Source organism: Amphiprion ocellaris, chromosome 22 (genome assembly GCF_022539595.1).
Source record: "Amphiprion ocellaris isolate individual 3 ecotype Okinawa chromosome 22, ASM2253959v1, whole genome shotgun sequence".
In the NCBI taxonomy this organism is placed as follows: Eukaryota; Metazoa; Chordata; class Actinopteri; family Pomacentridae; genus Amphiprion; species Amphiprion ocellaris.
The window spans coordinates 21,263,067-21,284,939 of record NC_072787.1 but is presented as its reverse complement, the minus strand read 5'-3'; the positions used below and the strand labels follow the sequence as shown (position 1 = coordinate 21,284,939).

At 34.5% G+C, this 21,873-nt stretch overlaps 2 protein-coding genes across 3 annotated transcripts in view; one reads left to right on the top strand and one right to left on the bottom strand.

Annotated features, from left to right (window-relative positions):
- Nucleotides 1-919: 919 nt before the first annotated feature.
- On the bottom strand, nt 920-7,482 carry ralaa (v-ral simian leukemia viral oncogene homolog Aa (ras related)). 2 transcript variants are annotated; one of them, XM_023271318.3, is made up of 5 exons: nt 7,333-7,482; nt 4,927-5,171; nt 4,623-4,831; nt 4,233-4,407; nt 920-4,121 (listed from the first exon to the last, which is right to left on the bottom strand). In XM_023271318.3, the coding sequence occupies exons 2-5, from the start codon at nt 5,038-5,040 to the stop codon at nt 3,999-4,001; spliced, it is 621 nt and encodes a 206-aa protein (XP_023127086.1). In that variant the 5' UTR covers nt 5,041-5,171; nt 7,333-7,482; the 3' UTR covers nt 920-3,998. The 2 variants fall into 2 exon arrangements, with proteins under 2 accessions (XP_023127086.1, XP_054863031.1); XM_055007056.1 differs by lacking the exon at nt 7,333-7,482 and adding an exon at nt 7,041-7,062.
- Nucleotides 7,483-7,594: 112 nt separating this feature from the next.
- zgc:111976 (uncharacterized protein LOC553663 homolog) overlaps nt 7,595-21,873 on the top strand; it is a 24,692-nt gene continuing 10,413 nt past the window's right edge. The window contains exons 1-13 of the mRNA XM_055007055.1: nt 7,595-7,786; nt 7,987-8,078; nt 9,177-9,252; nt 9,343-9,397; nt 9,541-9,667; nt 9,752-9,780; nt 9,948-10,019; nt 10,098-10,172; nt 10,940-11,007; nt 11,092-11,154; nt 11,248-11,368; nt 11,487-11,611; nt 11,748-11,869. Of these exons, the coding sequence (XP_054863030.1) occupies nt 7,989-8,078; nt 9,177-9,252; nt 9,343-9,397; nt 9,541-9,667; nt 9,752-9,780; nt 9,948-10,019; nt 10,098-10,172; nt 10,940-11,007; nt 11,092-11,154; nt 11,248-11,368; nt 11,487-11,611; nt 11,748-11,869 (1,023 nt within the window). The 5' untranslated portion in view covers nt 7,595-7,786; nt 7,987-7,988. The remainder of the gene's footprint in view (nt 7,787-7,986; nt 8,079-9,176; nt 9,253-9,342; nt 9,398-9,540; nt 9,668-9,751; nt 9,781-9,947; nt 10,020-10,097; nt 10,173-10,939; nt 11,008-11,091; nt 11,155-11,247; nt 11,369-11,486; nt 11,612-11,747; nt 11,870-21,873) is intronic.

Genomic DNA, 21,873 nt, shown 5'->3' with positions numbered 1-21,873 from the left:
GGTACATAATGCATTTATCTTGCACTGCCTGACATGATAGGGGAGAATAAAAGGGAAAAATTTTGACTTTTTAGCTAAAATAAGTGTCTATAACTATTCTACATGGTAAAACTGAGACATAAAATGACAGTGAGAATGTCATTTTTACACAAATATTGAGCAAACTTACTCCTGTTTTTCCATTTTCCTACTTAAACTGTTTTTTAAAACCAATAAATTCTCAGGAAATATGTTGCTACTAATGTAAACTGTACAATCCAAAACACTATAGTTTTTAAACATGATAACAAGCCTCTTTTTATTAAAGAACATCCGCAAACTGCCAAGTAGCTATATTTGTACCATGACAAATCAATACTTTCCTCTTCAGTCCTCCATGAAACAAGAGTAGTCAAGACTGATCAAATATGCAACACAAAGAATGATTGTGCAAACATAGATGTGGGCTGTCTGTGCTCATTGTAGTAATAAAGCACCATCAAATTCTGCCTTTTAAGCTCCCTACAGACACAAGATGAAGAAATAATCCAATTAAACAATAAAGCAAAAGGAATAATCAATGCATTTACTACTTGGACAGTGTAACTAATAATATAACCGTCTTTAAATTCAGCTCCATCTGATCTGCAGCAGACACACTTCAAAAGGAAGTTACACAGCTGACATCACTGTGATGCAGTTTCACATCTATATGACGTACACGGTCAATATCTGATGAAAATACTATGACTCACTGGAAATTTTCAGATCTTCAGATAGTTCTGCCCCTTTCAGAAAGGTCGAGGTCCTGAATTGGTCGAGATAAGACGCGTTAAAAAGCACAACCTGTCCCAGAGGAGCCCTCCGTTTGAAGACAAGTCTGCCTGCTCGGTGCAAAAAAGAGAAGACTGACAAAGATTATACAAATGCATTTGGAAAATGTTATTAGTAATATCCACTTTATTTGCCATTTCCAAATAACTCACAAAAAATGAATTGAAATGTAAGCTTCACCTCTTGCATTCACAAACAGATAGGCTACATTAGTGGTTATGTTCAAAATAAGTAAACATGAAGGAAACATTGAACTGATGGCATACATACAACCATCCAATCAAAGACATAGATACCTAGATTTTTTTATTATTCCAAGGGTATTTATGTATATAAAAGGCAAAACAAGTTATCTGAATACCCAGTAGGACAGTTTGCTCATAGCTTTCACACAAACATCTGTCTTAGTATGCCACTGAAAATATTTGGGCCATCAAGTCTATTAAAGTATACATGAAAACAAAGGGAAAAATAAAATAAGTACAATGATTTTGAACAATGTTTGCCTCTGAAAAAGCACTGAAATGAGACTGTGTTAAGCCAATGTTACAGTAAGCAAGCACTATGGTGGTCACGTTAAGTATAGTAGCTTCTGCAGTCCTCAACAACAAAGACACAGCAGTTAATGTAATGGCCTCGATAAGCTAAGGAAGGGGTCCTTACACTGGACGTGTTTCTGTGCCTGTCGCTTTAACTTTCAGGGAGGGTTCCAATCATCGTGTGGTGTACTGGAGGTTAGCCCTTAGAACCTTAAAACTGCTTTCCGTGTATTCTGCGTTCCTGACATTTGGGATTCGAGCTCGTCTCATTTTTAAAGTCCAACTCTCTGCTGTGTGCTTTTCAGTAAACAAGAAATCCCACAGACATTCGTTTGCATGATGTTTTTTTTTTTTTTGTCGTAAAACACTGAAATATTTATGGATTAACTCCCACTAAGTGTGGGAATTTAGTGTTTAGCACTTCAAACAACAAAAAAATAGTGATAAAGATGATGCTGTGGTCAAATCTCCCCACAGCGATGAAGCTCAAGTGTTTCTACTACACTCTTATCTTTTTAAAATAGTTTACAGTGTTTCTGAGCCGTTTCCAACTTTCACATTTCCTCTTTGTAATTACAACAGTCATTTTGCATAGACTCCAGTGTTGGGCATCCGACCGGTGGCAGAAATCCTTAAGTGTAAATGGTGAGCAGTATGCACACACGGATTTATTTGTACATTAATGATTTAAACTGGATCGGAGTGAAACGTGGCAGCAACCTCAGGAGGGTTGTCAGATTTTATTAGAAATATTGAAAAAATAAGTTATGTAAACTAAGTTATGGGGGGAAAAAAACAAAAAGAGTGGCTCAGTTGTAAACTAAGAATCAAGGGGCAGGTTTCACAGTGTGTTTTGGTCTATGCAATTTAGTCGTTAGTCATATATTGCATTCATATTTTGCCAATTATTTTACACTGATTCAACCTAAAGTGATCCAACTACAAGAGCAAGAGAAAATGAACACATTAGGGTATTTCATTGAGATGTTCCTACATTGTATAACACAGGGTAGCCTTGCACGGAACGTAGCAAAAGCAAGCAAAGTAGAATGTCAGTGACCTCTAAACTCTGCACATCATTTGCAGTCTAACATTACAGGCAAACAGGATCAGTATGTGGGGATTATTGACATTCACAATGGACAGAGAGGCAACGGTGACGCACTGAACGAGAGAATTACTAAAGCCCTCATAACCTTGCATTTCTTTCCCAGGCGATTCAGAATAAAATCCGCTCCTTCCCCCGACGCCCCTTTCAACCTTTGCCTCGCTCGCTTTTACGGAGTTTTTGTGCACAAACATCGTAGTGCTTACTTTTGATGCTCACTATAGCAAGCTGTCATTCACTTCAATTAATAAGTGGGCACTTGTTTGTACTAGCTAGCGTTTTTCTTTGGTGACTGAGAGCAACTTTTATTTGAACAGGTACCACCGCACTTCCAGACTGCAGCCTTTTTTTTTTTTTTTTTTTAAATTTTAGCCTTGACAGTTATCTACCCATTAATTTATTTGTAATTAAGGAAGACATTTAAATAAAAAAGGGAAGGGAATACAAGGTTGGTGATTAAAAGTCTGAGCCAGGTAAAGTTAAATTGGCAAACGAAATCTTTACATGCCTGGAAGCAATTTGTTTCAGATGTGTCAGAACAGCATGTAAAGGATGTAGTGTCATGGAATCGCCTTTTATCAGAGCACCAGGGATTCCTTTTTAAAATCGCAAACAAGGCAATGGAAAGTCATTAGCCAAGTGAGGTAAAACTTCTGAAATGTTAGAATTGAAAAAAAGTTCAAGTGTAGTAAAATCCCTCGCAGATTTAAGGGTAATGATCGATGTTTGTGCATTTGAGAAGACTCAACAAAGTGACTGAAATGGGGGGGGGGAACAAATGGAGACATAGTGCGCTTATCTTACACTGGTTGACGTGAGAGAGGAGAGGAAAAGAAGGAAAAAGTTTGACTTGACAGGTAGAAATAAGTGTCCATAACCATTACTATATAGTAAAACTGAAGTGTAAAAACGACAAATAGGAATGGCATCAAATTTCGGCTCTGGCTTAGAGAATGCAATGTTCTTTCAATCAAAAGGTTTCATAGATTCACCAGTGCAATATACATTTCCTTAGTGGCACTTGATGAACTCTGGGTTGACACTACACTGCTGTTACCTCCCCTAACAAAGATGGTGGATTAATTACATGGATTGGGGCTTTCCAGCATTAAGCTCAGCTAACATCTTCCCCATTTAAACCTTGACTCCGACACTTTCGGTTTATGTTTTCTTTTGAAACTTGCACTGCACAGTTGTCTGAATATATTATACACATCAAACTTTACAATAAAAGGTTTTGGAACATTTCAGGGCTTAGCCTCTTGTCAAGCTTAGGCCTAAATTAAAACACCATCCATTTATTACACTCTGTAATGTGGTCAGAGTAAGAGAGAGTACATAAATTATTTGGAGTGTCAGCACATAAAAAGTTAGAGCTATAAATGGTGTATGGAGTGCCACCTTACTACTTCCTGACACATGGTCAGATGTCCTGGTAGCCAGGAGCAGAAAGTCATGGTCAGGTATGGGCACAAAATAAATGCAAAAGTCTGAGAAATGTATATGTACATAAGCAGCTAGCCTGCTTTCTTTAACGACTATAAAATACAGCATCTCTCCCTAATTCTCTTGGCCAAACTTTTACTTTTGTTCTTCCCATTCTTCTCTTTGCTGTCCTCCATTTTCCGTGCCCGGATCTCTCTCATAAGGTCAAAAAACACCTGTTAAAAAACACACAAAAAAGTCAAAGGTTCATGCTTCTCTGTTTGCTCGATAGCAGCAAAGTAAACTCATTTAGCCAGGCATGCTTATGTTTAGTCAATTAAACAAACCTTGTCAACATTGGCACGGGTTTTGGCAGAAGTCTCCACATAGCACACTCCCCACTGCTCTGCACGTGCCTTGGCCTCGTCTGCGCTAACCTGCCGTCGGTCGTCCAAATCTGACTTATTACCGACCAAGAGAAAGGGCACGTTCTCGTCCTCCTTCACTCGCAGAATCTGCTCTCTGCAAAACAGGAAGCGTCACTCAGGCATTATGTAAATAAACACACTCCTGCTTCTTTAAGTAGACTTCAAACAATGAAATCCAAACTGTAGAAAAAAAAAAAGCTCGACTGTGATTGTGATGTTGCACCAAAATGTCAAGGAGAGGAGGAAGAGCTGTCGTTAAATCCTAATGGATGGGCGAGTGATTCATTATAACAGTCTGTGATGCTGCACCTGAAATCTACTGTTGCTGCAAATGATTCCAGCTCTGTGATGGAAAACACGCAGAGGAAGCCCTCGCCACTACGGAAGTAGTTATCCCGAATGGCTGCATAGTCCTCCTGCCCAGCTGTGTCAAGGATGTCAATCTGCACCTCCTCTCCATCCAGCACCACTTTCTTCCTGTAGCTGTCTGCCTTAGTGGGCTCGTAGTCTTCAACAAACTAGGAAGAAAGAAAAAAAACATTATGCCAAAAATAGACATTTTTCATCTTAACATCAGTGAATATACTCGACTTCTGTGATGTAAATTGCTCACCTCATCATACATGAACTGGAGAGTGAGGGCTGATTTCCCCACTCCTCCACTGCCCACCATAATCACTTTGTGAAGGGCTAGAGAGTTCTGCCCTTTTGGCTTCGCAGCTGCCATGGCTCTGTGTACCGAGGGATGTTAAGTGTCAAAGGGGAGAAAAGTTCAAGGCGGCGGGAGGGATTGTGAAATGAAGACCGTAAAAATCAGTCCACGGATTCCAGGTGAAACAAAGGGCTGAATGAGAATTCCTGCAGAGAATAAAAAAAGAGAGAGAAAGAATCCTAAGACGTTGCATCATAATTTCCACAGCCTTCAGGTTCCATTTCTGCAGTTACACTGCACAGCCATCAAAGCAATAAATTGTACCACTGTAAAATGTTTAAATAGGAGAAACTGTCATCACACTACAGATGTAGTGCAGGGAATGAGCGATTCTCTACATCCTTCTGAGACTACAGCAAATGCAATGTGATAACCACTGGCACTAGATTGAAGATTACAAGCGTAAATCTAATTTTCCTTTCTCTGCACAAATATTACCTTAATTTAGCAATGGCAAATGCAATCCCTTCACTTTATGCTCTTTGAAATATCAAAAAAGTAATAAAATTCCTTTTTTAATGGTAGAAATTGTACCCATGGCAGCATTTCCACACACAATAAGCAGGAATAATTTGTGTGATACTTTCGGCAGTCTGCAAATGACATTTCTTTTCATCATCGATCAATCTGTCGGTTATCATCTTGATGAACTGATTGTTGTTTGGTTTACAAAATGTCAGAAAATGTTGATTAGTCTTTGCCAAAACCAAAGACAATGCCCTCAAATGTCTTGTTTTCTCCACAACTCAAAGACATTCAGTTTATTGTCGCTGGGGAAGGACGAAACCAGAAAATTTTCAAATTTAAGTAGCTGGAATCAGAGAATTGTGACTGTTCTTCTTTAAAACATTCTCACTCATCAACATAGCTCACAATTAATGGAATGGTTGACAACTAACAGACTAATTTTTGCAACTCTAGGATAAACAGGAAGGTTTAAAAAGAAAACTACAGATCAGCAAACAATAAGCTACCTTGTGCCAAGTTTCACATGTTCGAAGTCAAACTACCACAAGAATATTTGCAACCTGCTTGTAGCAACCAGTGACATCTGGATATGCAAAGTTAACTACCTTACATCATGGCAAACAGCAGGGAAATTCCAGTAACCCAACAGGGACATGTTAAACCCATTTAGCCAAGACATGAAACTTTTTAAAGCTTCTAGGTAACATCTGGCGATATATTCCAATCTTTGACAAGAGTGGATAAAATCTGACACATGCTAAAGCGATTTAGTGGTCAGTTTCCCATAACTGGACTGTCCAAGAAGACTATGGGAAAAGCATGATGTGCAGAAGTGTGTGCTAAGGCCTTTTCCTACAGGAGGCCAGAACAGACCTCTGGGGGGGATCAGGGATAAACACGGGAATGCAGCCAGTTCTTCATTACACAAATTAACAAAATGGCTCTATGCAATGAAAATCAATATTACTATTAAGTAATGAAGGTAATGTCGTTTGATTTTAACCATTTAAACCAGCAAAAAATCTCTTAACAACTGGTTCTAAGTGAAATTGAAAACAGCAGCTGTGAAACTGGACATCTGGTAACAGTTTAGGGCTTCTAATGTCCATGAAGAAACCTTTAACATATAACAATTTCGAAAGAAAGTTACACAATTAAGAAAGGTACATTTGATTAAATAAAAGGACAGGTGAATCCAATGAGAATAGCACGTATTTACATTGCAATCATGGCCACTAATGTCAATATGTAACGTCATCACAACTAACAAATTAATCAGCGTATATCTTGCAACTAAATGATGCTAATAAGACAAGCACGTCAATAATACAATATTATCCGTATATTAGCGGACCTAGCTACTATTTACCTAGTTGTTACGATAACAGACAAGCACTATCACAAATAACAAGGACTCCAATTATGTTAACTTATTAGCAAGTTAGCTGCTGACATTTTAACTGCCAGTAAACTAGCTAGCAGGTTGACAAGTGGGCGATGTGGCTAACAAGCTAACTAACCTCCCGAGCAGGTGAACGCCAACTGACCTTAAATTAACGTTCAAGAGGAAGGCAGCGGCTCAAATAATGCACACAAGACAGATTTTTAAACATAGGACATCCAGCAACAGATGTTCGGTCAATGCCTTGAAACTCAGCGGCTTCCTCCTCGCTAGCAGGCTAAAGGTTGGCTGACCAAACACACACACATACAGGCGAAAAGGCTAGCTAGCGATAACAAGCAGCTAATCACAACTAAATAATGCGACGCGAAAAGGGGGCTAACGTAACCGGTGAGAGCCGTTACACCGACGCCATTTGGGAGAATAACATCACCTACCGGCAATTTAAACAGTGTTCCCCTCTGCAAAACGCTTGGCGAAGGCTGAGTTACGGTGGCAGGATGAAAAGACTCAGCTAGCTACGTGTTAGCTCATGGCTAGCTCCCTAGCTAACTCCAGAGACTTGGCTGGTAGCTGTTAGCAGCAGACTGACTGCACGTCCTGTGGGCTTGGCTCCGTCTGACAACGCCCGCCCGCCTGGAAGAACCAGACAACATTCAGTTTTACTTTTATCCACGAATGTAACACTTATTTGAAAAAACAACAACAACAAAAAAAAACACAGTCGTGAATAATGATATGAGTTACTGAGCTCATTAGCCTCGTAGTTGAATTTACAAATTAGATTGGGGGAGTGGATTGAACATGTCAGCTAACTGATTGATTAACTAATCCACATAAATGGTGGCACGTTTGCTCAAGAGAGAAGTGAAGTGCACTTTCAGAAGCCAGGTAATGTAGATTTCAAGTTTTATTTTCCTAATTAAATGACGTATTTTATCATTTAAACCAAGTACACAAGTGACTGTTTATTTTTAATCCTGAAAATGGCAGTCTAGTGTTAAGATAATATGCTAAAATAGCCTAAATTTGGGAAAAGCCATTAAAGATATAATGTGTGTGCCATTTTTTCTTCTTTTTGTATGGTTTAGTGATGGAGAAAGAAGCCATAATTTCTAAGCTGCACTTGAAGTTTGCAAAGAAGACTTGGAAGGACACTTTTCAGCTCGTCCGAAGATGCATGGTGAGATGTTTCAACACTGCTTTTCCTCTGTTCCCATTATTTGTTTATATCACCTTCATTATTTACTTAGTTTTAACTCCCCCCATTTCTATGCAAATGACTGAGATCACCCAGGGTTTCTATTGACAGGGTTGTTCAAAAGTATTCCTCCTCATTTGTGTGGGCAGACTAGTGTTGATAGCATGACTAATAGTTATTAGACTTGTCACTGGACTGCTCCTCTAATGTGATGATGTGGTGTGAATCAGGAACTAGGTGTGGTGATGCACTCAGAATGAGATCATTCATCCTGGAACACACGAGCCTTTGTTGTTTGATCAGCAGCTTTTGCATTGACGGTTATCCCATCTTGACTTGGATTCACTCATCTGCCACATGGTACAGACTGTGTAGTAGGCCTTTGAATCAAAACATAGTTGTATTCTCTTTATATTTTGTCATTTTCTTATTTGGAATTTACATTGAAAACCTTCATTCTTCATGCTTTGGAAGATGCAGATGTACATCCTTGGGCTAAAGTTTTATTGGTACAAACATGCAATGTTGAACATGCAGCAAAAAAGCTAGTGTGTATTCACACTGCTGTGCTAACATGAGTGCCGAGGCTCTGTGAGGAGAGGGTGGGTTAGTTTTCTTAAGATTTGTCATGGGTGGAGCAGCGGGGTAGATAATACTTCTGGATTAATACAAAGTGGAGCTTGGCAGTGGTCAGTCTTTGGAGTCTGCTAAAGAAACTTGATTACTTGGTGGTCTGAAGTGATGTGTGGTCCAAAGGGATAAGACATCCAGGGCTAGTCATGCGATTCTCTGCCAGCAGTGAGCATGAAGTGGACTTTTATAGAACTTACATGCTCAAAAAGGGCAGTGCACGTTATATTTTCTCACACCAACATCCAGAAAGGTTGTTTTAATAAAGGCAACCCATCCCAAAGTGCAAAGCATGCAAAAGTCAACATTTCCCTTGCTGTGGTGTCATGCAGTTTGTGTTGCCTGCCTGGCGGCATGGGCAGACAGGACCAAAGAGTGTTTACACAAGACTCACACTGACACACAACTGGCCCATTGTTTTCTTTTTTCCTCCTCTTTGTCCCATAATAGGAGAAATCCAGAGATAAATCCAAACCCTGTAAGCAACTGGTTAGATGCCTGGAAAGACTCCAGGAAGAGTTTGATGGTAAATAAACAATATACCAATGATTCTGTTTTGGATTTTAGTGCATTTACTTTTATTTTTTGTAAATAACTGCACCCTTATGCATTTCAGTGTCCTCTATGAATACCATGAGGTCCCGCCTTGAAATGATTGCCAGACAACAACAGTAAAGATTTATTAGACTTCAGAGTCCTTTCTCTTCATATGTTCATTTCCTTAATATTTGCTATAGAGCAGCTTTGTTTTGTCCATTCTGTTAATATCCTGAAGTGATACATTCTATTCTGTATTCATGTTTTTCCTCTCAAGAATGGGTTTTCACTTCACTGGGGCCACATGCTACCTGACTGCTGATTTATTCTACCTGGAAGTTTTATTGCTGCCATGTGGAGGAGTGGAGGAGGTAAAGGTGGCCCCACATGGACAGTCCCCTGTTGTAAGTGGACTATAATGTTTCCAAGAACCCATTTCATGCTCTCCCCTTTTCTCCGCATGCTAATAAAACTAAATTGTCTTGCAGCCCAGTGAGTCTCTTCTTCAGCTGCTGAGGTAAGCGGTTGAGCGATGCTAAATTAAAATTTTGACATTTCGCTTGCAGTAAGCAGTTACGGTTATCCCCTAAACTATAGAGATAAATGACAGTATTATTTAAATTACTACCTCAAGGTGAATTATTTTAGCTTCACATTGTGATTGCTTTCTGGCTATACACACAGGTGCAAATGTTTCGCTGATTTCTCTGTGAAGCTGGGAGGCCTCTTCGCCCACTACAGCATCCCTGGAGACAAGTACGTGCTCTTAAAATATTTGAGCAATTTGAGTCGCTTGTGGTAATTTAGCAGGTTCTATCACTTTTTCCCTCTCAGTGACATTAAATTAAAATTGTTGGCATCTCTACAACACCTCGGGAAAGACTTGCAGCAAATATCACAGTTTCCAAGGTGAGTGGGAAAAAAAAACAAGAACACCCAAAGCTGAACTGATTTGTGTGTAACTCAAGCATTTTATTCATTTAGCACTTTATAAAACACACTTGCAAAGTGCTTCACACACACACACACACACACAAACAAATATGAGACACGGGAGTTAAAAACAGAAAAAACACAAGCTCAAGACGGAGATGGAAAAAGGTTTGCTAATGAAGATGGTTTTTGAGAAGCTGCCAAATACAGTCCAAAGAGGGAATTCCAACTCTTTAAATGGGAGAAAATAAAACAACAAATTAATGTTTTGAGATCTGTAAAACATAAGATGCAGAACAGAAATGGATGAGCTTAGAACGATGAAAGATGTTACCAAGATTCTTAGTGCTGGCTTTGAGATTTTAGTGAAATGGACCAATAAACTCATCAAGTTCTCAAGTACAGTTAAAAGAATTTGTGTTTTATTTGGATTTGCATGAAGAAAATTAAGTAATATCTGATCTTTGGTGGCATTTGAGCTATCAACAGAGAGGACGAGAGTAGATTCAGGTTGTTGGATTGAGCAAAGAAACAGATCTGAGCAAAAAAAAAAAACTATTATTGATGTCGATAATCAAATTGCAATTTTTCAAGCAAGAAGTAATTTTAGGGCATTTTTCACTACTACCTTATGTCTCATATATATTAAACATTTAAGAAGTCATCAGATTAATCAGATTAATGTAAAAAAACTCTAGCGGCCCTGATACAAATTGCAATCAGCACAGTTTTTCTGCTTTTAGGCCACCTGCACACTGTGACCCCAAAATGGACATAATTAACAACGGCAGCATTGGATATCTAAAAGAAGGTAAAGGTACAAAAATATCAGTCTTGCATGCATATATAATTAATTGTTTTTAAATGTTAAGTGGATAAAATGTCTTTATTTTAGATGATCCTTTAACTATTCAGTTCTATGTGCCCCCAACGGATACAATGAAGACATCAGATTCACGTAAGTTGCACTTATTAAAGTGTTTCGCCAATAGACCACTTTCTTTCCATTCTGAGTTATGATTTTTCTGAAAACCTCTTTTGCATTTTACAGAAACGACAGATTTGGAAGCGGCTGTCCAGGCAGCCCATGTTACCGTAGGCTCCAGCGCCGTGCCTCACCAGCTTCAGATGGCGTCTTTGGTCCCGCAGCCTCCGCAGCTGGATCCTCAGGGGTAGTGTGTTATTGTTTTAATCTCTCACCCAGCAGGATGCTTTTCATTTCGCATCCCACAGCGAGTGTGAATGTCATCGCTAGTGGTGTTAATGGTGTAAAACTGCGTCCTGTGGCAGTCATCCCATGTTTGCTCCACTGAGCGAGGTGCCAAATGAGATGCTGCCGGCCTGTTTTCTGCTCAGACTGCAGCCAGCAATACCAGTGATGTTGTCTTTTGTGAAGAAGCTCAACCAAATTACTGGTAACTTTTTACTGTAAATATTGCATAAAATATACACTTTTTTCCTTTTAACATACAATGTGAGAATGATTTTATTATTTTTTTCCCCAAACCCCATCAGTGTACCTTTTTTTTTCTTCTTTGTGATATTTCATAGATGTGGCTGTACCAGATGTTGACCTGCAGTGGGCACCCTTACCCAAGCTTCTGATGGGAGGTTCACTAAGTGCAAACAGCCACTGGGAGAAATTAGATGAACAGGAGAGTATTTTCACAGTGGTATGTGCATGCTTTTTGCTTTAATTCGCACAAACAATAAGCCAGTGCGTGTTTGTTTCAAGCTACACTGGAAAAAATGCCCCTCTCAAAACAAGAAAAAAAAACTTATTTCAATTAACTTTTACCTTGAAATATGTGAAAAAATCTGCCAATAGAACAAGTGAAAAATGGCTTGGTAAGATTTCTTGAAATAAGATATGATATTGAGAATCTTGAAATCTCAAAATTAGCTGGGAAAACTTATTTTAAACTATATTTTACCAGGATTGTCAAGCTTAGGTGTCTTAAAATAAGCCAGATATGCTGATCTCAGGTCAGTTTTGAACTTTATATTTAACTTTACATTTATCTGATCGCAGGTCAGTTTTTAACTTTAGATTTAACTTTATATTGATCTGATCTCAGGTCAGTTTTAATCTTTATTTTTAACTTTATATTGATCTGATCTCAGGTCAGTTTTAAACTTTCAATTTATCTGATCTCAGGTCAGTTTTAATCTTTATATTTAACTTTGTATTGATCTGATCTCAGGTCAGTTTTAAACTTTAGATTTAGCTTTATATTGATCTGATCTCAGTTCAGTTTTAATCTTTATATCTAACTTTATATTGATATGATCGCAGGTCAGTTTTATTTAACTTTACATTTATCTGATCTCAGGTCAGTTTTGAACTTTAGATTTAACTTTATATTGATCTGATCTCAGGTCAGTTTTAAACTTTACATTTATCTAATCTCAGGTCAGTTTTGATCTCTGTATTTAACTTTATCATGATCTGATCTCAGGTCAGTTTTATTTAACTTTACATTTATCTGATCTCAGGTCAGTTTTAATCTTTGTATTTAGCTTCATATTGATCTGATCTCAGGTCAGTTTTAAACTTTACATTTATCTGATCTCAGGTCAGTTTTAATCTCTGCATTTAACTTTATCACGATCTGATCTCAGGTCAGTTTTATTTAACTTTACATTTATCTGATCTCAGGTCAGTTTTAATCTTCATATTTGGCTTGATATTGATCTGATCTCAGGTCAGTTTTAATCTTTATATTTAAGTTGATATTGATCTGATCCCAGGTCAGTTTTAATCTTTATATTAAAGTTTATATTGATCTGATCTCAGGTCAGTTTTATTTAACTTTAAATTTATCTGATCTCAGGTCAGTTTTAATCTTTATATTTAAGTTGATATTGATCTGATCTCAGGTCAGTTTTAATGTTTACATTTATCTGATCTCAGGTCAGTTTTAATCTCTGTATTTAATTTTATCATGATCTGATCTCAGGTCAGTTTTATTTAACTTTACATTTATCTGATCTCAGGTCAGTTTTAAACTCTGTATTTAACTTTACATTTATCTGATCTCAGGTCAGTTTTAATCTTCATATTTAACTTTACATTCACCTGATCTCAGGTCAGTTTTAATCTTTATATTTAAGTTGATATTGATCTGATCCCAGGTCAGTTTTAATCTTTATATTAAAGTTTATCATGATCTGATCTCAGGTCAGTTTTATTTAACTTGACATTTATCTGATCTCAGGTCAGTTTTAATCTTTCTATTTAGCTTTATATTGATCTGATCTCACGTCAGTTTTAATCTTCATATTTAGCTTCATATTGATCTGATCTCAGGTCAGTTTTAATCTTTATATTAAAGGTTATATTGATCTGATCTCAGGTCAGTTTTAAACTTTACATTTATCTGATCTCAGGTCAGTTTTGATCTCTGTCTTTAACTTTATCATGATCTGATCTCAGGTCACTTTTATTTAACTTTACATTTATCTGATCTCAGGTCAGTTTTAATCTTCATATTTAGCTTCATATTGATCTGATCTCAGGTCAGTTTTAATCTTTATATTAAAGGTTATATTGATCTGATTTCAGGTCAGTTTTAAACTTTACATTTATCTGACCTCAGGTCAGTTTTGATCTCTGTATTTAACTTTATCATGATCTGATCTCAGGTCAGTTTTAATCTCTGTATTTAACTTTATCATGATCTGATCTCAGGTCAGTTTTAATCTTCATATTTAGCTTCATATTGATCTGATCTGAGGTCAGTTGTATTTAACTTTACATTTATCCGATCTCAGGTCAGTTTTAATCTTTCTATTTAGCTTTATATTGATCTGATCTCAGGTCAGTTTTAATCTTCATATTTAGCTTCATATTGATCTGATCCCAGGTCAGTTTTAAACTCGATATTTAACTTTACATTTATCTGATCACAGGTCAGTTTTAATCTTTATATTAAAATTTATATTGATCTGATCTCAGGTCAGTTTTATTTAACTTTACATTTATCTGATCACAGGTCAGTTTTAATCTTTATATTTATCTGATCTCAGGTCAATTTTGATCTCTGTATTTAATTTTATCATGATCTGATCTCAGGTCAGTTTTATTTAACTTTAAATTTATCTGATCTCAGGTCAGTTTTAATCTTTACATTTAGCTTCATATTGATCTGATCTCAGGTCAGTTTTAATCTTTACATTTAGCTTCATATTGATCTGATCTCAGGTCAGTTTTAATCTTTATGTTTAAGTTGATATTGATCTGATCTCAGGCCAGTTTTAAACTCGATATTTAACTTTACATTTATCTGACCTCAGGTCAGTTTTAATCTTCATATTTAGCTTCATATTGATCTGATCACAGGTCAGTTTTAATCTTTATATTTATCTGATCTCAGGTCAATTTTGATCTCTGTATTTAATTTTTTCATGATCTGATCTCAGGTCAGTTTTATTTAACTTTACATTTATCTTATCTCAGGTTAGTTTTAATCTTTATATTAAAGGTTATATTGATCTGATCTCAGGTCAGTTTTAAACTTTACATTTATCTGATCTCAGGTCAGTTTTAATCTCTCTATTTAACTTTATCATGATCTGATCTCAGGTCAGTTTTATTTAACTTTACATTTTTCTGATCTCAGGTCAGTTTTAATCTTCATATTTAGCTTCATGTTGATCTGATCTCAGGTCAGTTTTAATCTCTGTATTTAACTTTATCATGATCTGATCTCAGGTCAGTTTTATTTAACTTCACATTTATCTGATCTCAGGTCAGTTTTAATCTTTATATTAAAGGTTATATTGATCTGATCTCAGGTAAGTTTTGATCTCTGTATTTAACTTCATCATGATCTGATCTCAGGTCAGTTTTAATCTCTGTATTTAACTTTATCATGATCTGATCTCAGGTCAGTTTTAATCTTCATATTTAGCTTGATAATGATCTGATCTCAGGTCAGTTTTATTTAACTTTACATTTATCTGATCTCAGGTCAGTTTTATTTAACTTTACATTTATCTGATCTCAGATCAGTTTTAATCTTCATATTAAAGGTTATATTGATCTGATCTCAGGTCAGTTTTAAACTTTACATTTATCTGATCTCAGGTCAGTTTTGATCACTGTATTTAACTTTATCATGATCTGATCTCAGGTCAGTTTTATTTAACTTTACAGTTATCTGATCTCAGGTCAGTTTTAATCTTTCTATTCAGCTTTATATTGATCTGATCTCAGGTCAGTTTTAATCTTCATATTTAGCTTCATATTGATCTGATCTCAGGTCAGTTTTAATCTTTATATGAAAGGTTATATTGATCTGATCTCAGGTCAGTTTTATTTAACTTTACATTTATCCGATCTCAGGTCAGTTTTAATCTTCATATTTAGCTTCATATTGATCTGATCCCAGGCCAGTTTTAAACTCGATATTTAACTTTACATTTATCTGATCACGGGTCAGTTTTAATCTTTATATTAAAATTTATATTGATCTGATCTCAGGTCAGTTTTATTTAACTTTACATTTATCTGATCACAGGTCAGTTTTAATCTTTATATTTATCTGATCTCAGGTCAATTTTGATCTCTGTATTTAATTTTATCATGATCTGATCTCAGGTCAGTTTTATTTAACTTTAAATTTATCTGATCTCAGGTCAGTTTTAATCTTTACATTTAGCTTCATATTGATCTGATCTCAGGTCAGTTTTAAACTTTACATTTATCTGATCTCAGGTCAGTTTTAAACTTTAGATTTAACTTTATATTGATCTGATCTCAGGTCAGTTTTAAACTTTACATTTATCTAATCTCAGGTCAGTTTTGATCTCTGTATTTAACTGTATCATGATCTGATCTCAGGTCAGTTGTATTTAACTTTACATTTATCCGATCTCAGGTCAGTTTTAATCTTTATATTAAAGGTTATATTGATCTGATCTCAGGTCAGTTTTGATCTCTGTATTTAACTTTATCATGATCTGATCTCAGGTCAGTTTTAATCTCTGTATTTAACTTTATCATGATCTGATCTCAGGTCAGTTTTATTTAACTTTACATTTATCTGATCTCAGGTTAGTTTTAATCTTTATATTAAAGGTTATATTGATCTGATCTCAGGTCAGTTTTAAACTTTACATTTATCTGATCTCAGGTCAGTTTTTATCTCTGTATTTAACTTTATCATGATCTGATCTCAGGTCAGTTTTATTTAACTTTACATTTATCTGATCTCAGGCCAGTTTTAAACTTGATATTTAACTTTACATTTATCTGACCTCAGGTCAGTTTTAATCTTCATATTTAGCTTCATATTGATCTGATCACAGGTCAGTTTTAATCTTCATATTAAAGGTTATATTGATCTGATCTCAGATCAGTTTTAATCTTTATATTAAAGGTTATATTGATCTGATCTCAAGTCAGTTTTAAACTTTACATTTATCTGATCACAGGTCAGTTTTAATCTCTGTATTTAACTTTATCATGATCTGATCTCAGGTCAGTTTTATTTAACTTTACATTTATCTGATCTCAGGTCAGTTTTAATCTTCATATTTAGCTTCATATTGATCTGATCTCAGGTCAGTTTTAATCTTTATATTAAAGGTTATATTGATCTGATCTCGGGTCAGTATTAAACTTTACATTCATCTCATCTCAGGTCAGTTTTATTCTCTACATTTAACTTTATCACGATCTGATCTCAGGTCAGTTTTATTTAACTTTACATTTATCTGATCTCAGGTCAGTTTTAATCTTCATATTTAGCTTCATATTGATCTGATCTCAGGTCAGTTTTAATCTTCATATTTATCTGATCTCAGGTCAGTTTTAATCTTCATATTTATCTGATCTCAGGTCAGTTTTAATCTCTGTATTTAACTTTATCACGATCTGATCTCAGGTCAGTTTTATTTAACTTTACATTTTTCTGATCTCAGGTCAGTTTTAATCTTCATATTTAGCTTCATATTGATCTGATCTCAGGTCAGTTTTAATATTTATGTTTAAGTTGATATTGATCTGATCTCAGGCCAGTTTGAAACTCGATATTTAACTTTACATTTATCTGACGTCAGGTCAGTTTTAATCTTCATATTTATTTAACTTTACAATTATCCGATCTCAGGTCAGTTTTAATCTTTCTATTTAGCTTTATATTGATCTGATCTCAGGTCAGTTTTAATCTTCATATTTAGCTTCATATTGATCTGATCCCAGGTCAGTTTTAAACTCGATATTTAACTTTACATTTATCTGATCACAGGTCAGTTTTAATCTTTATATTAAAATTTATATTGATCTGATCTCAGGTCAGTTTTATTTAACTTTACATTTATCTGATCACAGGTCAGTTTTAATCTTTATATTTATCTGATCTCAGGTCAATTTTGATCTCTGTATTTAATTTTATCATGATCTGATCTCAGGTCAGTTTTATTTAACTTTAAATTTATCTGATCTCAGGTCAGTTTTAATCTTTACATTTAGCTTCATATTGATCTGATCTCAGGTCAGTTTTAATCTTTACATTTAGCTTCATATTGATCTGATCTCAGGTCAGTTTTAATCTTTATGTTTAAGTTGATATTGATCTGATCTCAGGCCAGTTTTAAACTCGATATTTAACTTTACATTTATCTGACCTCAGGTCAGTTTTAATCTTCATATTTAGCTTCATATTGATCTGATCACAGGTCAGTTTTAATCTTTATATTTATCTGATCTCAGGTCAATTTTGATCTCTGTATTTAATTTTTTCATGATCTGATCTCAGGTCAGTTTTATTTAACTTTACATTTATCTTATCTCAGGTTAGTTTTAATCTTTATATTAAAGGTTATATTGATCTGATCTCAGGTCAGTTTTAAACTTTACATTTATCTGATCTCAGGTCAGTTTTAATCTCTCTATTTAACTTTATCATGATCTGATCTCAGGTCAGTTTTATTTAACTTTACATTTTTCTGATCTCAGGTCAGTTTTAATCTTCATATTTAGCTTCATGTTGATCTGATCTCAGGTCAGTTTTAATCTCTGTATTTAACTTTATCATGATCTGATCTCAGGTCAGTTTTATTTAACTTCACATTTATCTGATCTCAGGTCAGTTTTAATCTTTATATTAAAGGTTATATTGATCTGATCTCAGGTAAGTTTTGATCTCTGTATTTAACTTCATCATGATCTGATCTCAGGTCAGTTTTAATCTCTGTATTTAACTTTATCATGATCTGATCTCAGGTCAGTTTTAATCTTCATATTTAGCTTGATAATGATCTGATCTCAGGTCAGTTTTATTTAACTTTACATTTATCTGATCTCAGGTCAGTTTTATTTAACTTTACATTTATCTGATCTCAGATCAGTTTTAATCTTCATATTAAAGGTTATATTGATCTGATCTCAGGTCAGTTTTAAACTTTACATTTATCTGATCTCAGGTCAGTTTTGATCACTGTATTTAACTTTATCATGATCTGATCTCAGGTCAGTTTTATTTAACTTTACAGTTATCTGATCTCAGGTCAGTTTTAATCTTTCTATTCAGCTTTATATTGATCTGATCTCAGGTCAGTTTTAATCTTCATATTTAGCTTCATATTGATCTGATCTCAGGTCAGTTTTAATCTTTATATGAAAGGTTATATTGATCTGATCTCAGGTCAGTTTTATTTAACTTTACATTTATCCGATCTCAGGTCAGTTTTAATCTTCATATTTAGCTTCATATTGATCTGATCCCAGGCCAGTTTTAAACTCGATATTTAACTTTACATTTATCTGATCACGGGTCAGTTTTAATCTTTATATTAAAATTTATATTGATCTGATCTCAGGTCAGTTTTATTTAACTTTACATTTATCTGATCACAGGTCAGTTTTAATCTTTATATTTATCTGATCTCAGGTCAATTTTGATCTCTGTATTTAATTTTATCATGATCTGATCTCAGGTCAGTTTTATTTAACTTTAAATTTATCTGATCTCAGGTCAGTTTTAATCTTTACATTTAGCTTCATATTGATCTGATCTCAGGTCAGTTTTAAACTTTACATTTATCTGATCTCAGGTCAGTTTTAAACTTTAGATTTAACTTTATATTGATCTGATCTCAGGTCAGTTTTAAACTTTACATTTATCTAATCTCAGGTCAGTTTTGATCTCTGTATTTAACTGTATCATGATCTGATCTCAGGTCAGTTGTATTTAACTTTACATTTATCCGATCTCAGGTCAGTTTTAATCTTTATATTAAAGGTTATATTGATCTGATCTCAGGTCAGTTTTGATCTCTGTATTTAACTTTATCATGATCTGATCTCAGGTCAGTTTTAATCTCTGTATTTAACTTTATCATGATCTGATCTCAGGTCAGTTTTATTTAACTTTACATTTATCTGATCTCAGGTTAGTTTTAATCTTTATATTAAAGGTTATATTGATCTGATCTCAGGTCAGTTTTAAACTTTACATTTATCTGATCTCAGGTCAGTTTTTATCTCTGTATTTAACTTTATCATGATCTGATCTCAGGTCAGTTTTATTTAACTTTACATTTATCTGATCTCAGGCCAGTTTTAAACTTGATATTTAACTTTACATTTATCTGACCTCAGGTCAGTTTTAATCTTCATATTTAGCTTCATATTGATCTGATCACAGGTCAGTTTTAATCTTCATATTAAAGGTTATATTGATCTGATCTCAGATCAGTTTTAATCTTTATATTAAAGGTTATATTGATCTGATCTCAAGTCAGTTTTAAACTTTACATTTATCTGATCACAGGTCAGTTTTAATCTCTGTATTTAACTTTATCATGATCTGATCTCAGGTCAGTTTTATTTAACTTTACATTTATCTGATCTCAGGTCAGTTTTAATCTTCATATTTAGCTTCATATTTATCTGATCTCAGGTCAGTTTTAATCTCTGTATTTAACTTTATCACGATCTGATCTCAGGTCAGTTTTATTTAACTTTACATTTTTCTGATCTCAGGTCAGTTTTAATCTTCATATTTGGCTTCATGTTGATCTGATCTCAGGTCAGTTTTAATCTCTGTATTTAACTTTATCATGATCTGATCTCAGGTCAGTTTTATTTAACTTCACCTTTATCTGATCTCAGGTCAGTTTTAATCTTTATATTAAAGGTTATATTGATCTGATCTCAGGTCAGTTTTGATCTCTGTATTTAATTTTATCATGATCTGATCTCAGGTCAGTTTTAATCTCTGTATTTAACTTTATCATGATCTGATCTCAGGTCAGTTTTAATCTTCATATTTAGCTTCATGTTGATCTGATCTCAGGTCAGTTTTATTTAACTTTACATTTATCTGATCTCAGGTCAGTTTTATTTAACTTTACATTTATCTGATCTCAGATCAGTTTTAATCTTCATATTAAAGGTTATATTGATCTGATCTCAGGTCAGTTTTGATCACTGTATTTAACTTTATCATGATCTGATCTCAGGTCAGTTTTATTTAACTTTACATTTATCTGATCTCAGGTCAGTTTTAATCTTCATATTAAAGGTTATATTGCTCTGATCTCAGGTCAGTTTTAAACTTTACATTTATCTGATCTCGGTCAGTTTTAATCTCTGTATTTAAATTCATCACGATCTGATCTCAGGTCAGTTTTATTTAACTTTACATTTTTCTGATCTCAGGTCAGTTTTAATCTTCATATTTAGCTTCATATTGATCTGATCTCAGGTCAGTTTTAATCTTTATATTAAAGGTTATATTGATCTGATCTCGGGTCAGTATTAAACTTTACATTCATCTCATCTCAGGTCAGTTTTATTCTCTACATTTAACTTCATCACGATCTGATCTCAGGTCAGTTTTATTTAACTTTACATTTATCTGATCTCAGGTCAGTTTTAATCTTCATATTTAGCTTCATATTGATCTGATCTCAGGTCAGTTTTAATCTTCATATTTATCTGATCTCAGGTCAGTTTTAATCTCTGTATTTAACTTTATCACGATCTGATCTCAGGTCAGTTTTATTTAACTTTACATTTTTCTGATCTCAGGTCAGTTTTAATCTTCATATTTAGCTTCATATTGATCTGATCTCAGGTCAGTTTTAATATTTATGTTTAAGTTGATATTGATCTGATCTCAGGCCAGTTTGAAACTCGATATTTAACTTTACATTTATCTGACGTCAGGTCAGTTTTAATCTTCATATTTAGCTTCATATTGATCTGATCACAGGTCAGTTTTAATCTTTATATTAAAGGTTATATTGATCTGATCTCAGGTCAGTTTTAAACTTTACATTTATATGATCTCAGATCAGTTTTAATCTCTGTATTTAATTTTATCATGATCTGATCTCAGGTCAGTTTTATTTAACTTTACATTTATCTGCTCTCAGGTCAGTTTTAATCTTCATATTAAAGGTTATATTGATCTGATCTCAGGTCAGTTTTAAACTTTACATTCATCTGATCTCAGGTCAGTTTTGATCTCTGTATTTAACTTTATCATGATCTGATCTCAGGTCAGTTTTATTTAACTTAACATTTATCTGATCTCAGGTCAGTTTTAAAGTTTACATTTATCTGATCTCAGGTCAGTTTTAAACTCTGTATTTAACTTTACATTTATCTGATCTCAGGTCAGTTTTAATGTTTCTATTTTTAGCTTTATATTGATCTGATCAC

Bases quoted from the DNA above. Each gene is read 5' to 3' on its own strand.
- ralaa (XM_023271318.3), bottom strand. From the start codon at position 5,040: ATGGCAGCTGCGAAGCCAAAAGGGCAGAACTCTCTAGCCCTTCACAAA. The intron at 4,408-4,622 runs GTGCAGCATCAC...CCTGTTTTGCAG, and splicing joins GCAGCAACAGTAGATTTCAG to AGAGCAGATTCTGCGAGTGA. The intron at 4,122-4,232 runs GTTTGTTTAATT...GTTTTTTAACAG, and splicing joins CCCGTGCCAATGTTGACAAG to GTGTTTTTTGACCTTATGAG.